The sequence below is a fragment of the Mastigoproctus giganteus genome, chromosome 4 (genome assembly GCF_048544385.1).
Source record: "Mastigoproctus giganteus isolate SK-2022 chromosome 4, ASM4854438v1, whole genome shotgun sequence".
NCBI classification, from domain to species: domain Eukaryota; kingdom Metazoa; phylum Arthropoda; class Arachnida; order Uropygi; family Thelyphonidae; genus Mastigoproctus; species Mastigoproctus giganteus.
In genome coordinates this window covers 123,940,825-123,962,951 of record NC_143578.1, presented here as the reverse complement: position 1 = coordinate 123,962,951, position 22,127 = coordinate 123,940,825, and the positions used below count along the sequence as shown (strand labels likewise).

The window sequence follows — 22,127 nt, the reverse complement described above, 5'->3', positions numbered from 1 at the left end:
TACATCAGTTATTGTCCCTTATAAAAAAAATAATTAATCGACCAAAGTTCATTGAAGACACGACATTCGGAATCGATTTTTCTTTTCCTTCACATCTTGATTCACTAAAATTAAAAATTCAAAGTTAAATAAAATTTAAAATGATACGCATTTATATAAATAGCACTAATAAATTGTTGTGCATGATAATGGGTGCAGCAGCCCGACGACTACGGTCTGAATGAGAACAGCTGACCAGGAGAAAGATTAATATGCGTACTCATCTTTACATTGCAAACTGCAAAGAACACATTGCATACAATTCTTTCACTAATACTTACTCGATTAATATTGATTAGTGTTAAGCAATTGTTTTAACAGGCACTTATTTTAACTTTACTATTTCACTTTTTGATACAACGCTCGTGTTCACTGGAAACTATAAACTTATAGCCTTGGGTACTTGCACTGTTGGGATCTCTGACATCGCAAGAAACACTGCTGCCAAGTGGAAGTGCACAGAGTTGCAACAATGTTGCAAAATTATATTTATACACATTTACATTATATTTGATTAAAAATATCCTTATATATGATATGTAACAACCAAAAAAGATTTCTACAGAATAAATTTTGATGAGGTGGATGAATTCATCCAGATGATTTCATCCAGCTTTCGGGCTGGATGAAATCATCTGGCGGGCCGTAGGTTGAGGACCCCTGATCTTGAGCTTTGTCAGCATTTTCTTCTTTCATTATCGCTGCCTGCAATAAATCAATAAGTTCTTCATTCGTTCTCTTCTTCCCCTATTAACTCCTCCACGTCTTTGGCATCAACCTCCAACTGAAGTAGCTCTGCGACCTTTAAAATCTTATCTGTACCCTCTTCATATGATTCGTCTTTTTCAAATCCTTCGAAGCCTTTTACGTTCTGATGCACATTTTCTTCTATGCACCATTTAAACAACTTTTAGTAATTTCCACCCAGGCCTTATTAATGTTTAAGATGCCGTGGTAAATATTGTAAGATTTCCAAAAGTCTCTTAACGTAAAATTTTTCTCACTGTCTACGACAGACAATGCCTGAGCAAATGTGCATAAATAGTATGCTTTTAAATTCAAAATAACACTGATCCATAGGTTGGATGAGTGAAGTTGTGTTTGGTAGTTGAAATAAGACTCTCACGTTCAAATTGAAATAATCTAGATGCATAGAATGTCCAGGAGCATTATCTAATAGAAGCAAAATCTTGAAAGAAACATTGTTGTCTTTACAATATTTTTAAATCTCTGGAATAAAGCAGCATTTAAACCACTCCTCAAAGAGAGATATTGTTATCCATGCTCTCTGATTCGATAGGAAATGCACGGTTACAGTGGCTTTATTGATGCCCTTAAATGCACGAGGATTTCCAGAATGGTACACAAGCAATGGTCTTATTCTGTAATCTCCCACTGCAGAGATGGGAGAAATCCCAGGTGCCGTCTCACACGAACATGCATTACCTCACTGCCTACTCCATACTTCACCTGGTGGGGCTCATCTCCACTGACCTCTTTGGGGATGCTTACTCTATTGTCCCTATTCTTCTATCTGTTCCCCCCAGTCTTCAGTCTCTTCCCCCCTTCTCTCACTAAATCGACTGAGTACACCCCTTAACAATGCCACCAAATTCAATTCAAATCAACAACTAATTTCTACCATTTTCTTGTAAATCTCTTTTGGCCAAATTCTAGTGTACACCCCCCCCCCCCTTTTTTTTTTTTTTTTTTTAGGCCTTGCCACTGAAATCCTTGGAAATTAGGTGGTGGAGTCTGCTTGAGTACTTAATCTACTGGGTGCCTGACCTGCCTCCTCGTGGCAAAGTGTGGGCAACGGTAGGTCCCAATAGGGGGCCCAACGGCTAAATGGTCAGAGAAACAACAGAACATAATGCTACACAACAGACCACTCTCCACACACTTTTTAAATCTCTGGCCTCCACAGAGTTCTGTGTCACTCACAAAGAATACGTGGAGATGGGGGGGGGGGAACCCATGGTGCTATCAGACAACTAACACACTTTACACTTTAACACACTTTGCATTAGCCCCAAGCAAGAGCATGGCCCTATCTTCTGATGCCTTGAAACCTGGTATTGTATTTTCCTCTTTGGCAATGTATGTTCGAACCGGCATTTTTTTCCAATACAGAGCAGTATTATCAACATTAAAAATTTGCTGCGCTGAATTGTCACCTTCATCAATAATTTTTTCCAACACATCACAAACTTTCTCTGCAGCTGCAGAATCAGCACTGGCGACTTCACCGCATACTTTAACGTTGTGGAAACCAGCGCAATGCTTGAACTTATTAAACCACCCACTCCTTACCACGAACTTGGGTTGGGGTTAGCCGTACTTATCCTTAATATCTTTATAAATACTCGTTGCTTTTGCTTGAATGATCATTAGACTCAGGGGCACTTGCTTCTGAATCTCATTTTCTATTCATATTATTAACAGCTGTTCCATCTTCGTTATAGCACCTGAACGCTATTTTGTGATCACTGTTAATTTTAAGTGCGTTGATCCTTTGACATGTTCTTTTATACGTGCACTGTCCTTTAAAACAGTATTCATTGTTGAAGCAGCAAGACCTAATTCCCTTGCAATAGATGGCAAACTTCATCCTGCTTCATACTTAATCATTTTCATCTTCATTTCTATATCAATTTTGTTTTGTTTCCTGGCACTACCACCACTTGCACTTTTTGTTGATCACTTTCCTTTCATAATTGTAATAAGTAAATAGGAATGAAGAGAAGTTTCTGAAAATTTGTTTTTTATATGATTGAAGATTTCAGTGAAGATGAACACATTTCATCATAATGGCATAAAAACCCACACAATTGCAGTTATCGGTATTATCGCAAATGCAATAAGATCAAGTTTACCATCCATTTATAATCAGATGCACTAACAGAAAAGTCCAATAAACCGGAAAGTGTATATTGTTTTTTGATCATAACCTCCAAAAACGTCCTTTAGAAAAATATCACAAAGGCGTTTAAAATTGATTCTTATAACAGGAACATATAATAATGATGAAAGGGTAGTGCACTTTCCATTATAAATATGACCTTTTAGAGAGATAAATAGCTTAGTAATATAGCCAAAATTTTCTACTTCGAAGGACTTGGAACAAATTACATAAAAAAAAAAAAAAAAAAAAAAAAAAAAAAAGTGTTATTGGGTTCACATTATAATATTTTCACAATACCTCCATTTATTCCTACAGGATGCAAAACACATTTCCACGATTTTTTTTAAGTTTGCACCGGCCGGCAAAAACTTACGTAAAGTTGAATTTCTATAAGTCGAGTATTATGTACATAGGGGAGTTCCTGTACTTCGAAGGTGATGGTGGTGAATAAGACCCATGGTGAGTCTAATTTACTTTATAAATACACTTCAGGAACCTTTTTTTGGGTAGCACCTTGTATTAGCTTACCTAGGATTTCCTGTCTGTGGATTTCTGTTCAGACTGCTGTTAACATCAACTAATTATGAATGCTTAAAGAAAGATAGTATCACAGATGCTACCATCTTCAGAAATGGCAAGTGAAATTTTTGAAGACGGCAACATCAGACTTGGATATCATGAGAATTTAAAAAGCTTCAACCACAAAAAGATCTGAATTGCATTATTTTTGGACAGGTTTTTTTTAAACCTGCCCAAATCTGTTCACACTTGGCATTTCTATAGCAAATGTTAATATATCAAACATGATTTGGGATAATGTTATATATCTAAAGCTTCCTTGTGTACTTTCTTCTTTAATAATAGCATCTTGCAGCTTCTCACACTCAAACTGACAGAGCTGATACTGAAAACATTGCCTCATCTATTTATCTTCAGTGATTATAAATTTCTCTAAAAAAATTTCAAATTTGAAAATGATGTACTATCAATCGATGAAATTTGTGCTAACATAATTTTTATGTGGGAACTTGTGTAACACGTAGTCACATGCAGCAATAATATACTTCCTTGATGAACAGAAACAATCATTCCAATTCTTTTAGAGCTCCACAACCAGCAGCAGAACTGTCTGTGACTAAGTTAGAATCATCCTTCTTATTTGGTCTACTCTAGTACCCTACTTCCAAAATGGAAGTGGAATATTTCTTAGGGTATATAAAAGTTAACCGGCCTCCGTAGCCGAGTGGGCAGGAGCGGGAGTGCAGTAGCACACGCTCTTTGAGTAGACCGGGGTTCAAGCCCCTGTCTGCTGAATACGGTCGATCTGCCAACCCGCACTGGACCAGCGTGGCAGATTATGGTCCATTTCCCTCAGCATGAATTGTTGAGGAGGCTTCCATCCTGCAGTGGGTTGATAATGGCTGCACTTTACTTTTTTTTTTTTACTTTATATAAAAGTTACACATTAGTTATTACATTATTATTACATTCATTACATTATTACATTCATTTACTGAGGTGATTACTCTTGGAGATGTTACACATCTCCAAGAGTAATCACCTCAGTAAATGAATGTGAAGTATTTTGGATGAACAGCAATGTTCAGATTCTCAAACACATTAGTATAACATGCCACTCACTGATGATTACCTGTTGTACTTTTCCATTTAGTAATTCTGAAAAGTGCTCAATATGGCTTCTCTCCTCCCTTCTAACCTCTATTTAAGAACAGACTCAGAAGTTGCCACTGTTATACTAGTCTACTTAAACATTTACCCAGAAACAGCCAACGTGCTAATGGCATGCATTAACTGAAACTGTTTAAATATATCTTTCCTTTTAGCATTTCTTTGCACATTAGTGTTGCCAGGTGAACTGAGAAAATAAAATGGAGACAGATAGTAGTTTTGTTTATCCATAACTTACTTTACATATTCACATCAATTACTTCAAAGCAGATGTTTTCAATGTTTGGAGCAATAGGAGTTTCACTTATTTGTGATTACATTTTAAAGTGGGTTTGAATGTTTTATGCTGAGACAAGTTGCCCAAACCTCATTCAATAGCAGCTTTAGGCATGTTAAAGAAGGCACTCACAAATAAGTAGCAACTTTTAAAGTAAACTTTGAAGAATCTTTCTCATAGTCATTCCTAGAACTACATGTGTAGTGCATTTGTTCACTTGTAATGTTGCCTTTGGCTCTGGTTTTTAAAAAAGATTGTAGAAGAAATCAGTTTTGGTGAAATTTAAAAGAACTCATTATCGATTTTAATTTTTGATCATATGGTTTAGATATGAAACTATGGAAGTTAGGCTTTCAGACATCTAAACCATATTAATGTATGGAAAATAGGCTTTCAGATACTCTCCTTAAAAGTACCAGAGTTCTTTTAAATTGCATTTACATTTTTTTGGCAAAAAAAAAAAAAAAAAAAAGGTTCACTGGAATGGAGTAGATTAACAATGAGAAATGCTAATCTAAAAATATAATGAATCTAAATTGTAACTTTGTTCAAAATAATAATTCACAGTTTATAATTTGAATTTGATTGCTTAGATTATATCTATTAAACTTTATTTTTAGAAAAAAAAAACAGAAAGGTACATTAAGAAGAAGGAAAAAGAAAAAAAAAAACACCTTTATTATGCTCACTATGTGTGTAGGTAGAACTGGATTCCTCACATAGTGAGGAATCCAGTTCTACCTACACAGCAACAATGGTTGCAAAATTTATGAAAACTTGAGTAAACAACTATAATAAAAATAAGCAATTTCTCAATTTGCTTCCCAGATTTTTAAGTGATTTTTATTTTTAAAGAAAACATACCTTTCACATCAAAACAACTGAAAAGTGTAAGAGATGGACCCCAGTCCATCTCTTACACCAGTAAATATCCATCAAATATTCACACACTTTCATAGAAAGGCATGCAGTCTCCTTTTAAGCACACAAATTAATTACTATCAAGTGCCCAATTTCCATTTTAATACCTTTTTTACTGCAGTTTTTAGGCTTACCATAATAAATTATGGTATGGAGCATTATCCACAAATAAGATTCCTTTTAAAAGCCAGATAGCTTTTAAAAGGAATCTTACGCTTCACCTTCCAATGAATATAATGAGAGCAAGTTGCTTTTTTTATTTATTTTATTATTATTATTATTATTTTTTTAATGTTAGGAAAATGATTATTGCCATCTGCGACAATCGAAAATATCACATTTTTCATCTCCACCACTACCTCATCTCTGTGCAATTTTTACTAACAATATGTGCTATTTTTTAATTTTTACAATCATACTGTTTTGCTATTTCACTATTGAGAAATATTTTTGAATAGCAAGCCTCCATGATTGGCATAACCCACAGTTATATTCTAAGATAAACAAGGTGTATAAATATTGAGTACTTATGACAATGTCATGTTCACTTGAAATGTTATGCCTATTTTTTCATTTCTTTCTACTCAGTATACATTGTTCTTATAATTATTTGTTTACAAATGTCTGATTACATTGCATTTTCTACCACTTGAAATTGAAAAATCGCATTTATACATACTAAGACTAAGAAGTTGTGTTACCTTTTCCAGATTTTACAATGCATTGGAAAATCGTGTGTATGTCTTCTGATATTTGACACCATATTTTTGAAGAATGCTATTACAGTACTTGGCTTCACATGCAAACAAAAATAAACTAATAATAAATAAAAAATGATGACTGCTTTAGCTGCACGTGAGAACAAGGTAAAGTGTTTCCCATGACCCCCAATGCTTCACGCAACATAGATTGGCACACTTGATAGCCAATTAATTAACAAAAATAAGCAGGAAGTCACAATATTTTAAAATTCTGAATTTAATGATAAAGCTGTAGTTTTACTTTTTTTTTTGTGAAAAGAACAAAGAAACACTTATAACGGTGAGATAGCGGACTCAAAAGAAGTAAAAAAAAAAAACAATAGATTCTCTGCCATAAATCCACAGAGTTGGCAGGTATACCCTGTTAATACAAATACAACTAAATGAGCAGTAAAAGAGAACAAAAAAATCTGAATTTTCAAAGCTTAAATAAGTTTTACTGTAAATATATTTTATTCAAAGGTATTTGAAAAACCAAGAGCCTACCTTCCTTTTTTTCATATGCTATTAATGTCACCATCCACACTCAGTTTCAGGAACATAACCCCTGTGCACAGTGAAGTCCTATTATATACATTTCTTGAGGAAATATTTATTTATTTAATTATTTTAATGGTAACACACACAGACAGACAGAGAGAGAGAGAGAGAGAGAGAGAGAGAGAGAGAGAGAGAGAGAGAGAGAGAGAGAGAGAGAGAGAGAGAGAGAGAGAGAGATATGAAAGAACTTGCAAATGATGTATTCACCAAAATAATGATAGTGCCTAAAAGTTAAGGATTAATTGCTCTTGTTCAGGCTATGTAAAGCCTGAGCAAAAGCTATGTAAAGAAAGACCCGAAAAAGCTTTTAAAAACACGATCGATACAAGTCCATTTTATGACGATATTTGGAGGATGGAATTAATAACATAATGAAAACATCTGTAGAAGAAACCACCCCAAGATGACTTCACTACGAATTAATGAAAGAATGACTGTCTCTGTAAGGACTGAATGTTTCTATAACTCTGTGGCAAAACAAAATTATGCTTCTCTGAAATCAGTTCTCTGTATCCCTAATAAAGATTTCACATAATCACCCCAAATAAAACAATTTTACTGTTTAAAAAAAAAAATTTCATACTCTAACTTGAAAATACCAAAGATTTTGGTGGAACTAAACTATTACTTGTTTGCAGGAGAGGTTTTAAAAAAAAAAATAAAAAAATACTATATTACTATCACCAACTAAAAACTGATGTACTCCATCAGTAGATGCTTGGTATCCTCTATTATTTGTTTAAAACACATTATTTTATAAGGATTTTTATTTTTCATCTCTTAAAATTTGCAAGATTTCAAAATAAAATATTCAGTGTTCTCCCTGGGACCTATCGAATGGGTGCACCACCTGGTGAATTTAACTGACTGCCGGGCTACAATTTAAGTGATTGTCATGGTACCTTATGGTCTGCTCACTGATCTCAATCAATATTAATTCAAATATACTATGCGATCAAGGTCAATGCGACAGGAGCATATAATGTTAAATTATGAAATTAATTTTTTCTCTGGATTGCTTAAGTCACATTTATAAATAACAGAAAATTTTATAATATTGCGAAGTATTACACTTCCCCACCTGGCTGGCAAAATTTTCTGGGGAGAACACTGATACTGTGATAAAATTATGCACCTCGCAGTAACAGTAGTTTTAAAATAACAGCATTCATTAACAAAATACCTGTTGTTTGAAATATCTTCGGTCTTCTTCATCTACAAGTACAAGATTGAGATAATATCGCACAGAGAACTTCTTATTTATATCCTTCATGGTTGGAGTTAAATCATATCCTGCTAAAAATACTCTTATTGGAATAGATTCACCTGAAAACAACATTAGAAGAAACATCTAAGAGAGAGAATTCTTAATATAATTGCTGTTGAAATAAGTAATTCTAACCCTCAAGTCCTAGGAATATAAAGGATTTGCAAAGAGCAGCCAGTTTATTAGGTACACCCCATCACCCATGGAATAGAATGCTCCAGAGACACTATCATGTCTGTATAAGGCTGTATAGAGCAGGTAACTAGATACTGAGTAGATGCGTGTAGGTGCATGCTCAATTCCATAAGAGAAAAAAGCACAGAATGATAGTCAGCACCAGACATGCCATGCTCACCACGGCAGCTAGCATCATAGATGCTGCTGCCCTAGTGAGGTGTTCATGCACAACAATAAAGAAAAAGCCTAAGTAATTCTGTGGCTGGAGATAGAATGTTGATGTGAGAGGCTTATGGAGGATGAAAACAATCATAGTCCAAGAGATAAGCCACATTAAATCAAATGACAGCACAGAACAACAACAGTAGTGTGCAAAGATGTATATCAGAACATACAATACATCAGAAGCTGTCATAAATGGGAGGAGTAGACTACTTCACCGGGCTCCACTCTTCTCAGGTAAAACATTCAGCTACAGGTACAAAAAGTATGGGAACACCAACACTTAGACCAACAACCTGAGAGGGCATAAATTCAAATTGAGGAAAGGCGGTTGTAGGATAGATGTGCGGAAGTTTGTCTTTAGCCAGCGGGTGCTTGATTGCTGGAACAAACTTCCATCTGTCGCTGTAGAAGTTGATAGCTTAAATAGATTCGAGGCAGAACTTGACAAACTTTTGGAGCGAGCGGATGGGTGAAATAAGGGTGTTTTTTTTTTTTTTTTTTTTTGGCTGATGCTATATAAGCTTGTTTTCTTGCATCATGTGCCTATGCTAATGTTAATACTGGACTGAAGGGAGGATGGAGGCTACCTAATCTGACAAAACAACAAGTTGCAGTTGTCCCTTTGTGACAGCAGGGCCAAAGTATGGTGCTGCAGCATGAATTACTGGATCCATCATGCAGGCTGGTAGTAGAAGTGTTTTCATGACATACTAACAGGAGTGGACTGACATTTGAATGCCACACAAATGACACTGCTGCTGACATGGTGCATCCCATTATGCTCAATTTAATCATCTAGGAACAGTTACTTCCAGCAAGAAAATATGTCAAATCATAAGGCATAATTAAGTTTGAATGGGTCAGCATTTCTGTGGAATATTTTCAGCACCTTGTAGAGTTCCTGACCCAATGATTTGAGAATATTCTGAGGGCTAAAAAAGGAGCTACGAACTATTAGGTCACTGTACCTAATAAACTGGGAATTCAGTTTATAACTACAGGAATTCTGAACTGAGATAATCTTAAAATTAAAACAGATATCAGTAAACAAATCTATTTCATATATGAGTTTTAAACAAATCTTGCAACCTATACTTCTACTCACATAATTCATGTTACATTGTGCAAAATTAAGGATACACCTATTTTATTATTACAGGATATCTCTTCTAAAACAGTGGGAGACAACTATGATTCCAAAGATATTTCAAGTGAAAACTTAAAAATTGGTATAAAGATACTATCTTGTAATGATAAAATATAGAAATTAAGAACATCAAAATAGAAATTAAAAAAAATAGAAATTTAAGAACATCAAACTTGTGTAAAAAGACACATACTTTAAAAGTAACTGAAATTAATTTGATGCCAGTAGGATAAATTTAAGAGCTGAAAATAATGCAGTCAATATATAGTTAGCAATTTAGACAATTAAATAGACTAATACATAATGTTTAAAATTAATTTTCCAAATGATTAAGAACTTTTGTATCAACCAGCTTCCACAAGTATCAACTTATTCAGAACTGGTAAGGAGTGTGGAAATAAACACAAATATTTGCACTTAACCAGCATTCTGAGGTGTCAGAATATGATTTAATCATTTGCAGAGTATTAATTTTAAGCATATTATGTGTGTGTGTTAGTCTACTGGCATCTAAATTATTAACCATATTTTAATATCATTAATAATTCACTTGTTCATATCATTGGCATCAAATCAATTATAGATACTTTTAGGGGTAGATCTAGACAGTTTTGATGTTTTAAAATTAATTTAAAATTTTAATTAAAATTAAATAGGGATTCTTGATTTAAGATTTTCCTGCCTTTTGCATTCATCTTTGGCAGTCCCAGTTAAAGTCTAATATCCCTCAAATTAGTGTTTCTCATTTTATTGGTTTGCCCAAATTTAGTAAATGAAAACCATTTCTATATGAAATCTGCATCTCACTTTCATTTGCTATTATTATCCATATGTGCATTGTTGTTACTCAAGGTAACAGCCATTTATGGGTCATGTGTGTGAATGAGCAGAGTAGCACCAATAACAATTATATTCATGTTAAAGTGATCTAACATCTGTAAATTAATTATCAGCTGTAACAAATTACCATACTTGCAGGTCTGCCTCAGTATACAGCATGATTCAGTGTGGTTGCTAAAGAGCATGGAAGAGGGAGTATAAAAGATCAGACAAGTAAACCTCCCCAGGCATTATGAGGCAAGTGGAGCCTACTACCTCCCTCCCACATGGAAAGGTAGTCTGGTTCAGTGAGGCATTTTCCTTGAGGGCCAGTGGCAGATTCTCACTCCTGATTAAAAGTTAGAGAGAGAAGATACTCAGTTAGTATGGTGGAGGGTAGTTAAAAGAGTTTAATTTTGTACCAAACTAAGCTCACGAGGCAAATGAATACAATGTCTGTAAATGGCATATCTGTATTGTTTGTTTACCTTGATAAAACATCTCAATTATAAATTGATTAAAAAAAAAAAAAAAACATTTATCCAGTGATGGTGGATCATACACCTAGGCATAAAAATTTTTTTGTCATGATGGGATTTGAATCAAACATACAGCATGGAAGAGCATTAAGCATGGAGAACAAATAATATAAAAAACGTAAGATACACTTGGGTGTTTTTTTTTTTTTTTTTTTTGGTTGAGTCTGTTGAAGTCCATATTTTACTAGTAGCATGGCTTACTTGGGAGTTGGAAAGGAAAAAGAAAATTACTAACAGAAACTAGAAGAAACAAAAAAATAATGAACATTATTTTGTGACAATATGTATATGGCTTCAACAACTTTCACAATGATAATTTATTTTCCTTTCAAGTGGTTTCTGAATCCATAACTTTTTTCTGGATTCACAAACCCTCAAAAATTCCATATTTCTAGAACAGAATAGGCTTAAAATGAATTCAATTGGGTATGCACCTATTATCTCCTCCAGTAATGACTGGAGTGCCATTACTAAATGGCAAATGATGCAAGAAAGCAAGTTTATATAGCATGAGCCAAAAAATAAAATAAATAAATAGTTCACCCATCCTTACCCTGGAAGAATTTGGCTAGTTCTCCATTGAATTTATTCAACCCATCCATATTCCAGACAACAGATGGAAACCTGTTCCCACAACGACCACCCACCTGCTGAAAGAAAACTTCTGCACATCTATTATGCATCCATCCTTCCTCAACTTGAATTTATGCCCCCTCATGTGTGTAGACTCGGCAAGTGGAAGAATACCATTAACATTCAGCTTACTCATTACAGTCAAGGCTATAAACGACTCAATCAGATCTCCCTGCAGGTGCCTGGTCTTGGGACACTGCAATTTACAGAACTGAAGACTTTCTAGGAAAAAGCACCCTTTTTTATTCCCTTCACCAATCTCTGCACCCCCTTCCAGCAGATCTACATCCTTCTTAAAGTGAAGCCTCCAGATCTGTGTACAGTACTCAATATCTAAAGATGGCTTTATACAAAAGGATAATCACCTCCTTATCCCTGCCAGCAAACTTTCTGTATATCATTGACAAAATCACATGAGTTGTCCTGGCAGCATGTCGGCACTGCACAATTAGCCCCAGGTCTTTTACATTCTCACCTACATTGAGTGTAGTACCACACAGTCAATAAGTTACTCTGGGGTTATTGCTATCCATATGCAGTACCGTGCATTTGTAAATGTTAAAACTGCCCTTTCTCAGCCCATTGATATAATTTTCCTATATCTTGTTGCAGTAACTCAAGCTGTTGGTTGTCATTAACCACCCTGCCAGCCTTTGTGTCATCTGCAAACTTAGACATAAAGCCTGAAATACAGTAATACCCCGACTTACGCGAACTCGGAGTTACGCGGTTCTTGATTTTTTCGTTTGGCAACGCTGCCGCCCACTATCTTCAAGGTCGTTTTTCATATGTTATTGATATACGGTACGACGGCGGAGAATGAGAGCGAAAGATGAACAAAATTCAACTTTGCTGCTTTTATGTTTTTTATATCAGTGAAGGGGAAACACATTTCACCATAATAACGTAAAAACCAACACAATTCCAGCTATCGGTATAATCGCAAATGCAATTAGATCGAGTTTACTACCAGTTTATAACAGATTTCACTAGCAGAAACGCAACTGGAATTTTATTGTTTTATGGTAGTAACCCCTAGAAATGTGAGGTGTTAATAGTGTATCTCTGCCTTTATGGTGTTGTTTATTCAGTTGCTACATGCGCCCAGCTTTGTTTATGCGTATCAGGCATGCCTCCTCATTTTGTAATTGTGCTTTATTCCCTAAAAATGAGTAAAATACTTAATTAAAAGGTGTGAAAAGGAAGCGTCCTGGTGAAGACACTGCAGATTCAGAGATAAAAAGAAAAGCAATTATCAATAAACAGAGGCGGACTGGATCAAAAATTCTTACCCGGGAAAATTTATAGTGGCCTCATACTATGGTTTATGGCCAAAATCACACTGGCCCACCGGGGTTTCCCCGGTAAGGCTTATGGCCAGTCCGCCTCTGTCGATAGAGAAAAAATATGAAATTGTGAAACGCTTTGAGCGAAATGAAAGACCATGTGATATTGCACGTGGTACAGACTTAAATGAAGCAACGGCGAAAAGCACATGACAATTGCAAACTTGACAGGTTGAAAATTGAAAAGGGCTCAATTGTAAAGGGCTTAAAAATTTTAGAAAACATAGACTCCAACGAAGAACGCGTTATAGCTGCAAAGCAAGGAATAAAAAAATTATTAGCTTGCTACGAAAGAAATTCTGCGTGAAAAAAAGAAGGCGCTGTGTCGTCACACGAATTTGTTAGATTTTATGAAGCCATCGACATCGAAATAACTTTTTTACGTAAGTCATTTGTTTTTTAATACATATTTTGTATTAATATGTATAAAGAACTGCAATTTTATTAATATTTTTCTTCTAAACTAGTGTTTTTGTTAGTCCTTGGTCCCAATTAAGCAAAATTTATATGTATTTATAGGCAAAGTTGTACCCCGACTTACGCGATTTTCCTCGGACCCACCTATTGCGTAACTTCGGGGTATTACTGTACCTTCATCAACCTCAGAGACTCATATCTGGTGAGTATGGGCTTGGCACGCCTAGGGTCCTGAGCTGGATATCATCATTGTTCTTGTTCTTGGTGATCACCTTCTACTTCTGACACTCTCACTCTCTCTCTCTCTCTCAGGGTAACTCAGAATTTTTTTTTTTTTTTTTTTTTGGCTGGTGCAGCAAAAGCCTCATGCTTCCTAGCACCTTATGGCTAATAATAATAATATCATTGATAAATATTGAAAACAACAATGAACCCAGCACTGGGCAGTGGGGAACTCCACTAGGGAATAACTTTAGTCCATGAAGAGCAGTGCCCTTTGATAACCATTCTTTATCTTCTTCCACTTAACCATTCCCATAGCAGTAACTTGCTCTTAAAACCACATTCTCCAGTTGGTACAGCAGTCTTTTATATACAACAGTATCAAAAGCCTTCTTGAAATCTAAGTATATGATGTATCTGACTTCATAATTACTCCCAGGTTTTTTTTCATTTTCTACCACCCTAAGTGTAGTACCACACAGTTGGTACGTTCTTCTGGGGTTACTTCTACCCATATGCAGTACTTTGCATTTGTCAAGGTTAAACTTCAGTTGCCACTTCTCAGCCCATCTTCCCAAATTTTCTAGATCCTATTGTAGTAGCACACTGCCATTACTGTCATTAACAACTCTGCCAACCATTGTATCATCTACAAACTTCGACACTAAGCCTGATATACCTTCATCAATATACAAAAAAAAACAGTGGACTCAACACCAAACCCTGTGAGACTCCACTAATAACATTAGTCCACGAAGAGCAGTACTCATTGATTACCACCCTCTGCTTCTTCCACTCAACCATCCTTTTATCCATTGTAGCAACTTACCATTAATACCATTCTGCTCCAATTTGTACAGTAGTCTTCCATGCACAACAGTGTCAAAAACTTTCCTGAAATCCAAGTATATGATATCAAAATTATTTTTTGCATCCAGTTCCTTTGTAACCACATCATAATATCCAATCAAATTTGTCAGACAAGACTTTCCCTTAACAAACCCATGCTGTGTTTGAATTATTGCTGCAGTCTTGTCTAGATGATCCTGCAATGCATCTTTAACCAGTGACTCCATTATTTTACCCGGAACAGAAGTTAAACTAACTGGTCTGTAATTACTTCGACCCCTTTGTGAATTGAGGATACATTTGCACATCTCCAGTCTGTGGGAACCTCCCCTGAGTCCAAAAATGCTCTCATAATTAAGGCTAAGGGTTTGCTTACTTCCTTTGCCGCCTCCTTTAATATAACTGGATAGATCCCATCCACCCCAGGTGCCTTTCTTATGTTTAATTTCAACAATTTCTCCTAAACTTTGCTCTCAGTTATTACAAAATCATTAAGCACCATGCTACAATTTGATAACCTTCTGGCATTTCATTTTCAAACCTTAACTCATGTCTGAATGTAGATGCAAAATACTCATTCAGTTTGTTTGCTATCTGAGCAGGATCATCAACAGTCAAACCATCTATATCAAGTGGACCAATCAGATTCATCCCCTTCCTCTTAGAGTTTACATAAGTAAAGAAATCCTTGCTGTTTTTCTTAGCATCCTTTCCCAAAGATTTCACGTAATCTGCCTTTGCCTGCCTAACCGCCTTTGTCACTTGATTACAGACTAGCTTATATCTGCCGTAGGCTTCTGTGTTGCCTGATAATTTATATGCATCCCGTGCATTTTTCTTCTCTGTCACGAGTCTCATCAGTTCATTTGATAACCATTTAGGCCTAAACCTTGAACAATATTTCTTAATAGGTATGAAACTTTTAGTAGCATCCACGATTAATTCCTTGAATGCTTCCCACTTAGAATTTACTGTTGGTAACATTGTCAGTTGATCCCACTGTACAGAATTTAAAAACTGTCTGAGACCACTGTACTCTCCTTTATGGAAGCAAAAACCCTTGCCTTTACTCCTGATGGTAATTAAATCTTTAAGTAAATCCCACATCAGTACAATGCCACCTAGTGGTTCCTTTATCTGCAAATTCTTAATACACGAATGATCACTGCTGATAACCAGATCAAGGGTATTACTCTCTCTGGTTGCCTCTCGAACATGCTGCTGCAGAAAACAATCATCCAATAAATCCACAAAATATTACTAGTGTGTGTGAGTGACCAAACCACAAGTTCCAGTCAATATCTGGGAAGTTAAAATCCCCATTATAAGACATTCTGATTTACTAGTCCATCTATTTCTCTGTACAATTGTTCACTGTGCTCATTCGAGTCATTAGGCCTATAACACACTCCTACTCTTATTTTTGCTTTCACAGTACTTATATCACACCAAACTGACTCAACAGTGCACTGTACATCTCTATCAACTGGATGCACTTCTTTTGATTTTATGTTTTTCTTAATTAACAGCATAACCATTCCTCCCTTTCTATCCTGTCTATCCTTTCTGTACACATTGTACTCCCCAAATTCCAATTCTGCATTCCTAAAATCTGTGTGACATCACATCTCTGATATCCCAACAATATCTGCCTTTGATGTCTTGACCAACACTTCAAATTCATCAAATTTATTTACTATACTTCTAGCATTAGTATACATGCAAGTATACAGGCACCTATTCTTATTCTTAGTTACCCTAACACATCCCATGTACCCACCTGTTTCACGATGACTGCCATCAGTCCCTGAAACCCCCAGCACCCCTCGCCCACCCCCAAGCTAGCAATTTTCCGACCCACCTAACACTGCCTCGATAGCATCAGCAAATATTCTTGCACCTTTTCGATTTAAGTGTATCCTATCCCTGAAGCAGCAGTCTCTCCTGTTAACAAGCACAGACCATGCTGAAAAAAATTCTACCCCATGAGCCTTGCACATTCCCTCCAGGGCCAAATTGATTGACAATACTCTCATCACGTACTCCCTCCTATCGTGTCTGGGCAGAATTGCACACACTTTCAAATATAACTGTAACTCACGACTTTTTTGCAACTTTGACCTGTACTTGTTAAGTTAATCTGCAGATCTCCTACTCTTAATGTCATTGGTGCTGACATGTACAATATCACCCTTTGTGCCCTTAAAAGATGATATATGCTTCACAACATCATCAACTTTTGTCCCTGGGAGACATACCCTGGTCCTATTCCAGCTATCCTTTTTATATAGAATATATTACCCGTCTCCCTGACAATAGAGTCATCAACAATTACTAGTTCCTTTGGGACCAGTGCATTCTGCCTTGGAGATTTCCCCTGTGTTGCCTGATGCACAGGAGTGAGCGCTGGCATTGAGTTGGACAGCTGAGAGCTTGACGGGCCCCTCATTAATTTCTTCGATGGCATCTACCCTACATCTCAAGCTCTCATAGATGCCCATTAGAACGCTGAGTTAATGTCTAATTTATAGACACTCTCTGCACCTGGCGCACACAAAGACATCCTTCTTGGCTAGATCATGTTCTGTTCCAGATAGTTCGACAAACATTTCACAAGTTGCACATTTTTTTAGGCTGTGATGCGTTGGAGAATCGCCCCCTCAAGTCACAGCACTCCTGCCACTTTGTGCCCGTTGCTTGGCTGCTCTAGTCTGTGGCATGATATTTTAAATTAATAAGATCAATAAACTTAATTAATTAATTGTCAATACTACACTATCTAATAGAATCCTAAATGCAGTCATGCGTATCACGCTATATAATTTTACGTTAGAGCTACCTAGTTACCACAATTAAAAATTTGAATTCCCTACCACTCTCTATAGAAAAACAATGGCTGCAAGATTCTTCAATGTTAAACTTCAGTTGTGATCTCTTAGCCCATCTGCCCAACTTTTCTACATCCTTTTGCATTAGAATACTGTCATAAACAACCCTGCCAACTTTGTATCATCTGCAAACTTGGACATTAAGCCTGATATACCTCATCCATATCATTGATAAATATACAAAACAAAAATGAGCACACCACCACTGAAACCTCAGGAACTCCACTTTGGTCCATGAAGAGCACTGATTACTACTCTCTTTCTTCTCCCAATCAACTATCTTTTTATCCATTGTACCTTTGTGACTTAATACAGACTAACTTATATCAACCATAGGCTTCTGTGTGGCCAACAAAAAAATATTTTTTCGTACCTCTGCAATGAAAATATGTGATTCTGGAGGAAATAAATGCGCTGATTCCAAAAAGCACCATAAAAAGTCTCTATCACATCTACATCAAAAGATGTACCAACGTTTAATGTTAAATTAAGTGATATATATGTATAATTGAAGTTTTTGTAATAAAAGTGTAAAAAAATATACTTTCTGTATAACTCATTTAACTTTGGAAAAATTATCTTAAATCATAACAAAACAGTTATATTTCAATAATATATATAATCAGCATACCTGTAATACTCCTTAAAAATGTTTGCTACTAAGGGATTTTCTCATATATTACTTAATACTCTTCCTCACAAGGAACCAGCAGTAATCCCTCATCACTACAGGATTCCAGTGACCTTGGTACCACTTTTCCATTGTGGAAATATCTTGATGAAACTGCTCCCCTTGTTCATCACTCATATCTCCCAGATCTTCGGGGATAAATTCGAGATGGGAAGAAAGAAAATGAATTTTCAACGACATTCGACAGTCCATGTTTTTGTAGCACTCGAATAAATTAGACATCAACATTTCATAGTTTTCTTCTTTCCTATTACCCAAAAAACTATGTACTTGCACCCTAGTGATCATGTAGGGTGCAAGTACATAGTACTTGCACCCTACATGATCTTTAGTGATCAAGTACATGATCACTAAAGATGGTTCTCGCCAAACCACAGGGATTGCAAAAGGTAATGCTTTGAGTTTGCCATGTAACTACATCCTAAGGTTTGTTACACAGTTGATACAACACTTGTGAGGCACCCAAGGTTTGTCTTTATCACCAATTTTACATCCAAATAAAAAGAATACAAAAGTTTTGTAATGTCCTAGATATTTTTCCTTTGAGTCTTTGCGGTAATCTGGTGAGCACGAGCTTGGCACACCCAGGTTCCTGAGTTCGATATCATCATGATTCCCTTCTGCTTCTGACACACACACTCTCTCTCTCTCTCTCTCTCTCTCTCTCTCTCTCTCTGGTGCAGCAAAAGCCTCAGGATTCCTTGCACTATACGGCTAATGATGATGATAATAATAAAAAAAAAAACAGCCCACAAACATAAAAATTGTCTGGATGATTCATACACTTCCTATATGTCTGCTTATTCATTGTAGCATTAAATGAATTTCTGAAAACAAATTCAGTTTTGAACACTACAATATAAAAACAAAACAAATTCAATTTTTATCACTACACAGACATGGCAACTTACTAGTTCTGCTCATGTGAAAACAGTGAAAGAAAAATATATTTGTGAATCAGCAGATAGAGCCAGAAATTATTTTACTGCTACCGCAAGGATTGCGGGCTGCACCCTCTTATCCTCAAGGGGCTGTTTATGTTTGGAGGATAGATTTACAACCCTGAGAACATGTCACGATCAGTTAATATTCATTCATTCATAATACTTGGAAAACCTTGGCACAACCTATAAAAATCCTCACCAAAAACACTAAGTGTGCTCTCTTCATAGTATCCAATTTCTACACAGTATCCAATCAAATTGGCAAGGGCAGGTCTTGCCTGACCAATTTGATTGGATACTATGATGTAGTCACAAAAGAACTGGATGCAGGGAATAACTTTGATATTATATATTTGGATCTTAGAAAGGCTTTTGATACTGTTGCACATGGAAGACTGCTGCACAAATTGGAACAGTGTGGCATTGGAGGCAAATTGCTGCTATGGATAAGGGGATGGTTGAGTGGCAGAAGACAGAGAGTGGTAATCAATGGACACTGCTCAACGTGGACTAATGTTATTAGTGGAGTTCCTCAGGGTTCAGTGTTGGGTCCGTTGTTGTTTTCGGTGTTTATGAATGATATTGATGATGGTATATCAAGTTTAATGTCCAAGTTTGCAGATGATACAAAGGTTGGCAGGGTTGTCAAGGACACTACTGACGCTATGCTGCTGCAACAGGATCTGGAAAGGTTGAACAGATGGGCTGAGAGGTGGCAAATGAAGTTTAACATTGACAAATGTAAAGTACTACATATGGGAAACAGTAACCCCAGAGCAACGTATCAACTCTGCGGTACTACACTGACAGTGGTGGAGAATGAAAAGGACCTGGGGGTAATTGTGCAGGCAGATATGAAGTTCTCTGAGCAGTGCAGACAAGCTGCAAGAGTAGCTCATGGTGTCTTGCCAATGATATACAGGAATTTTTCGAGCAGGGATAAGGAGGTGATTATTCCCTTGTATAAGGCAATGGTTAGGCCACATCTTGAGTACTGTATACAGGTCTGGAGGCCTCATTTCAAGAAGGATGTAGAGCTGCTGGAACGGGTACAGAGAAGGGCAACAAGATTAGTGAATGGAACAAAGGGTTGCTCTTACGAAGAAAGGCTTAAGTTTTGCAAATTACAGAGTGTGGAGACTAGGCACCGGCGAGGTGATCTGATAGAGGCGTATAAGGCTTTGAATGGTTTGAGCATGCTCAATGCCAATGGGATTCTTCATCTTGCTCAGAATAATCACCTCAGAGGGCATAAATTCAAATTGAGGAAGGACGGATGTCGGATAGATGTGCGGAAATTTGCCTTTGGCCAGCGGGTGGTTGGTTGGTGGAACCGACTTCCATCACTTGTTGTTGAAGTTGATAGCCTAAACAAATTTAAAGCTCAACTGGACAGGTATTTCGAACGAACGGAGGGGTGAAATGGGAGTGGTTTTTTTTTTTTTTTTTGGCTGATGCTGAATAAGCTTGCTTTCTTGCATCATATGCCTCTACTAATGCTAATGCTAAAAACAACAATGATGGCAAGTTTTGAACAGTTCAAGGTTCTACGGATAATAAGTAGTAAGCTAAAAATTCTCTATCTAAATTCAAAATAAACTAAGTAGCATACCTAGGGCTATAAAGCCACTTCTAAAAAATAAATTAATATGCCTATTAAGTCAATAAAACAGCAAAAATTTAACAAAAACTTATCCGTTTGCTGGAGCCTTAAAATCTTCTCCCACACATGGATTACCGTTATTACAAAAATGATGTCTGCTCTATGTCAGCTACTTTTCCCCAGGCAGACATATCCTACAATACAATTTAATTAACAATGAAAATTAATAATATTTATAAATTTAATTGATTAATTGACAATACTATACTAAGCTAACAGCTCCCACTCCACCTATCCTTCTTGCACAACATATTTCTCTTCTTTCTGACAATAGAGTCACCGAAAATAACTAGCTCCTGTGGGACCAGAGCATTCTGCCTTGAAGATTACCACTGTGTTGCATGATGGGCAAGAGTGAGCTCTGGCATCGAGTTGGGCTGCTGAGAGTTTGATCGGCGCCCCTATTTTAATTCCTTTGAGGGCATCTATCCTACTCTTAAACTCATAAATGCCCATCAGAACACTGAGATGGTGCCTAATTTCTTCATTCTCTGCACCTATCATATATAAAGACATTCCCAGTGGCCGGATCACATGCTCTTCCAGATAGGTCTGCAAACATTTCACAAGTGCATATACAAAGACATTCCCAGTGGCTAGATCACATGCTCTTCCAGACAGGTCTGCAAACATTTCACAAGTTGTATATGTTTTTTTTTTTTAGGCTGTGATGCACTGGAGAATCGTCCCCTTCGACTCTCCCTGAGCCACATCACTCACTTTGTGCCCGTAGTTTTGCTGCTCTAGTGTGGGTTATGATTTACGTTATTGATTTACAATAAAACTTAATAAGACTAATAAATTTAATTGATTAATTAACAATACTACACTAGCTAATAGATTCCTGAATGCAGTGATACATATTATGCTGTCTAATTATACGTTATACCTTACACTGTCAAGTTTGAGATATACATTACGCTATACTATAATGATCACAATCTTAAATTAGTTATATTCTTGTTAAAAGAAAAAAATTTCTTAGCTAAACACAAAAAATATACATGCCCAATAATTGATTAGAATCTTCAAGCTACTTATTTATCACAATTAAAACTACCATTCCTCTGCACTACTCGTTAAGTGCCATAATATTCATGCAAAAACACCGATACAATAGCAGTATGAGTAGTAAGTTGAAACTTAAATCACTAGCTAAATTTAAAAA

The 22,127-nt window shown here is 36.2% G+C and overlaps 1 protein-coding gene across 1 annotated transcript in view; it reads right to left on the bottom strand.

Annotated features, from left to right (window-relative positions):
- The window catches only part of LOC150087041 (vacuolar protein sorting-associated protein 26B-like), a 302,718-nt gene that overhangs the window by 22,318 nt on the left and 258,273 nt on the right, over window positions 1-22,127 (bottom strand). The window contains exon 7 of the mRNA XM_090371779.1: window positions 8,316-8,458. Within this exon, the coding sequence (XP_090227905.1) occupies window positions 8,316-8,458 (143 nt within the window). The remainder of the gene's footprint in view (window positions 1-8,315; window positions 8,459-22,127) is intronic.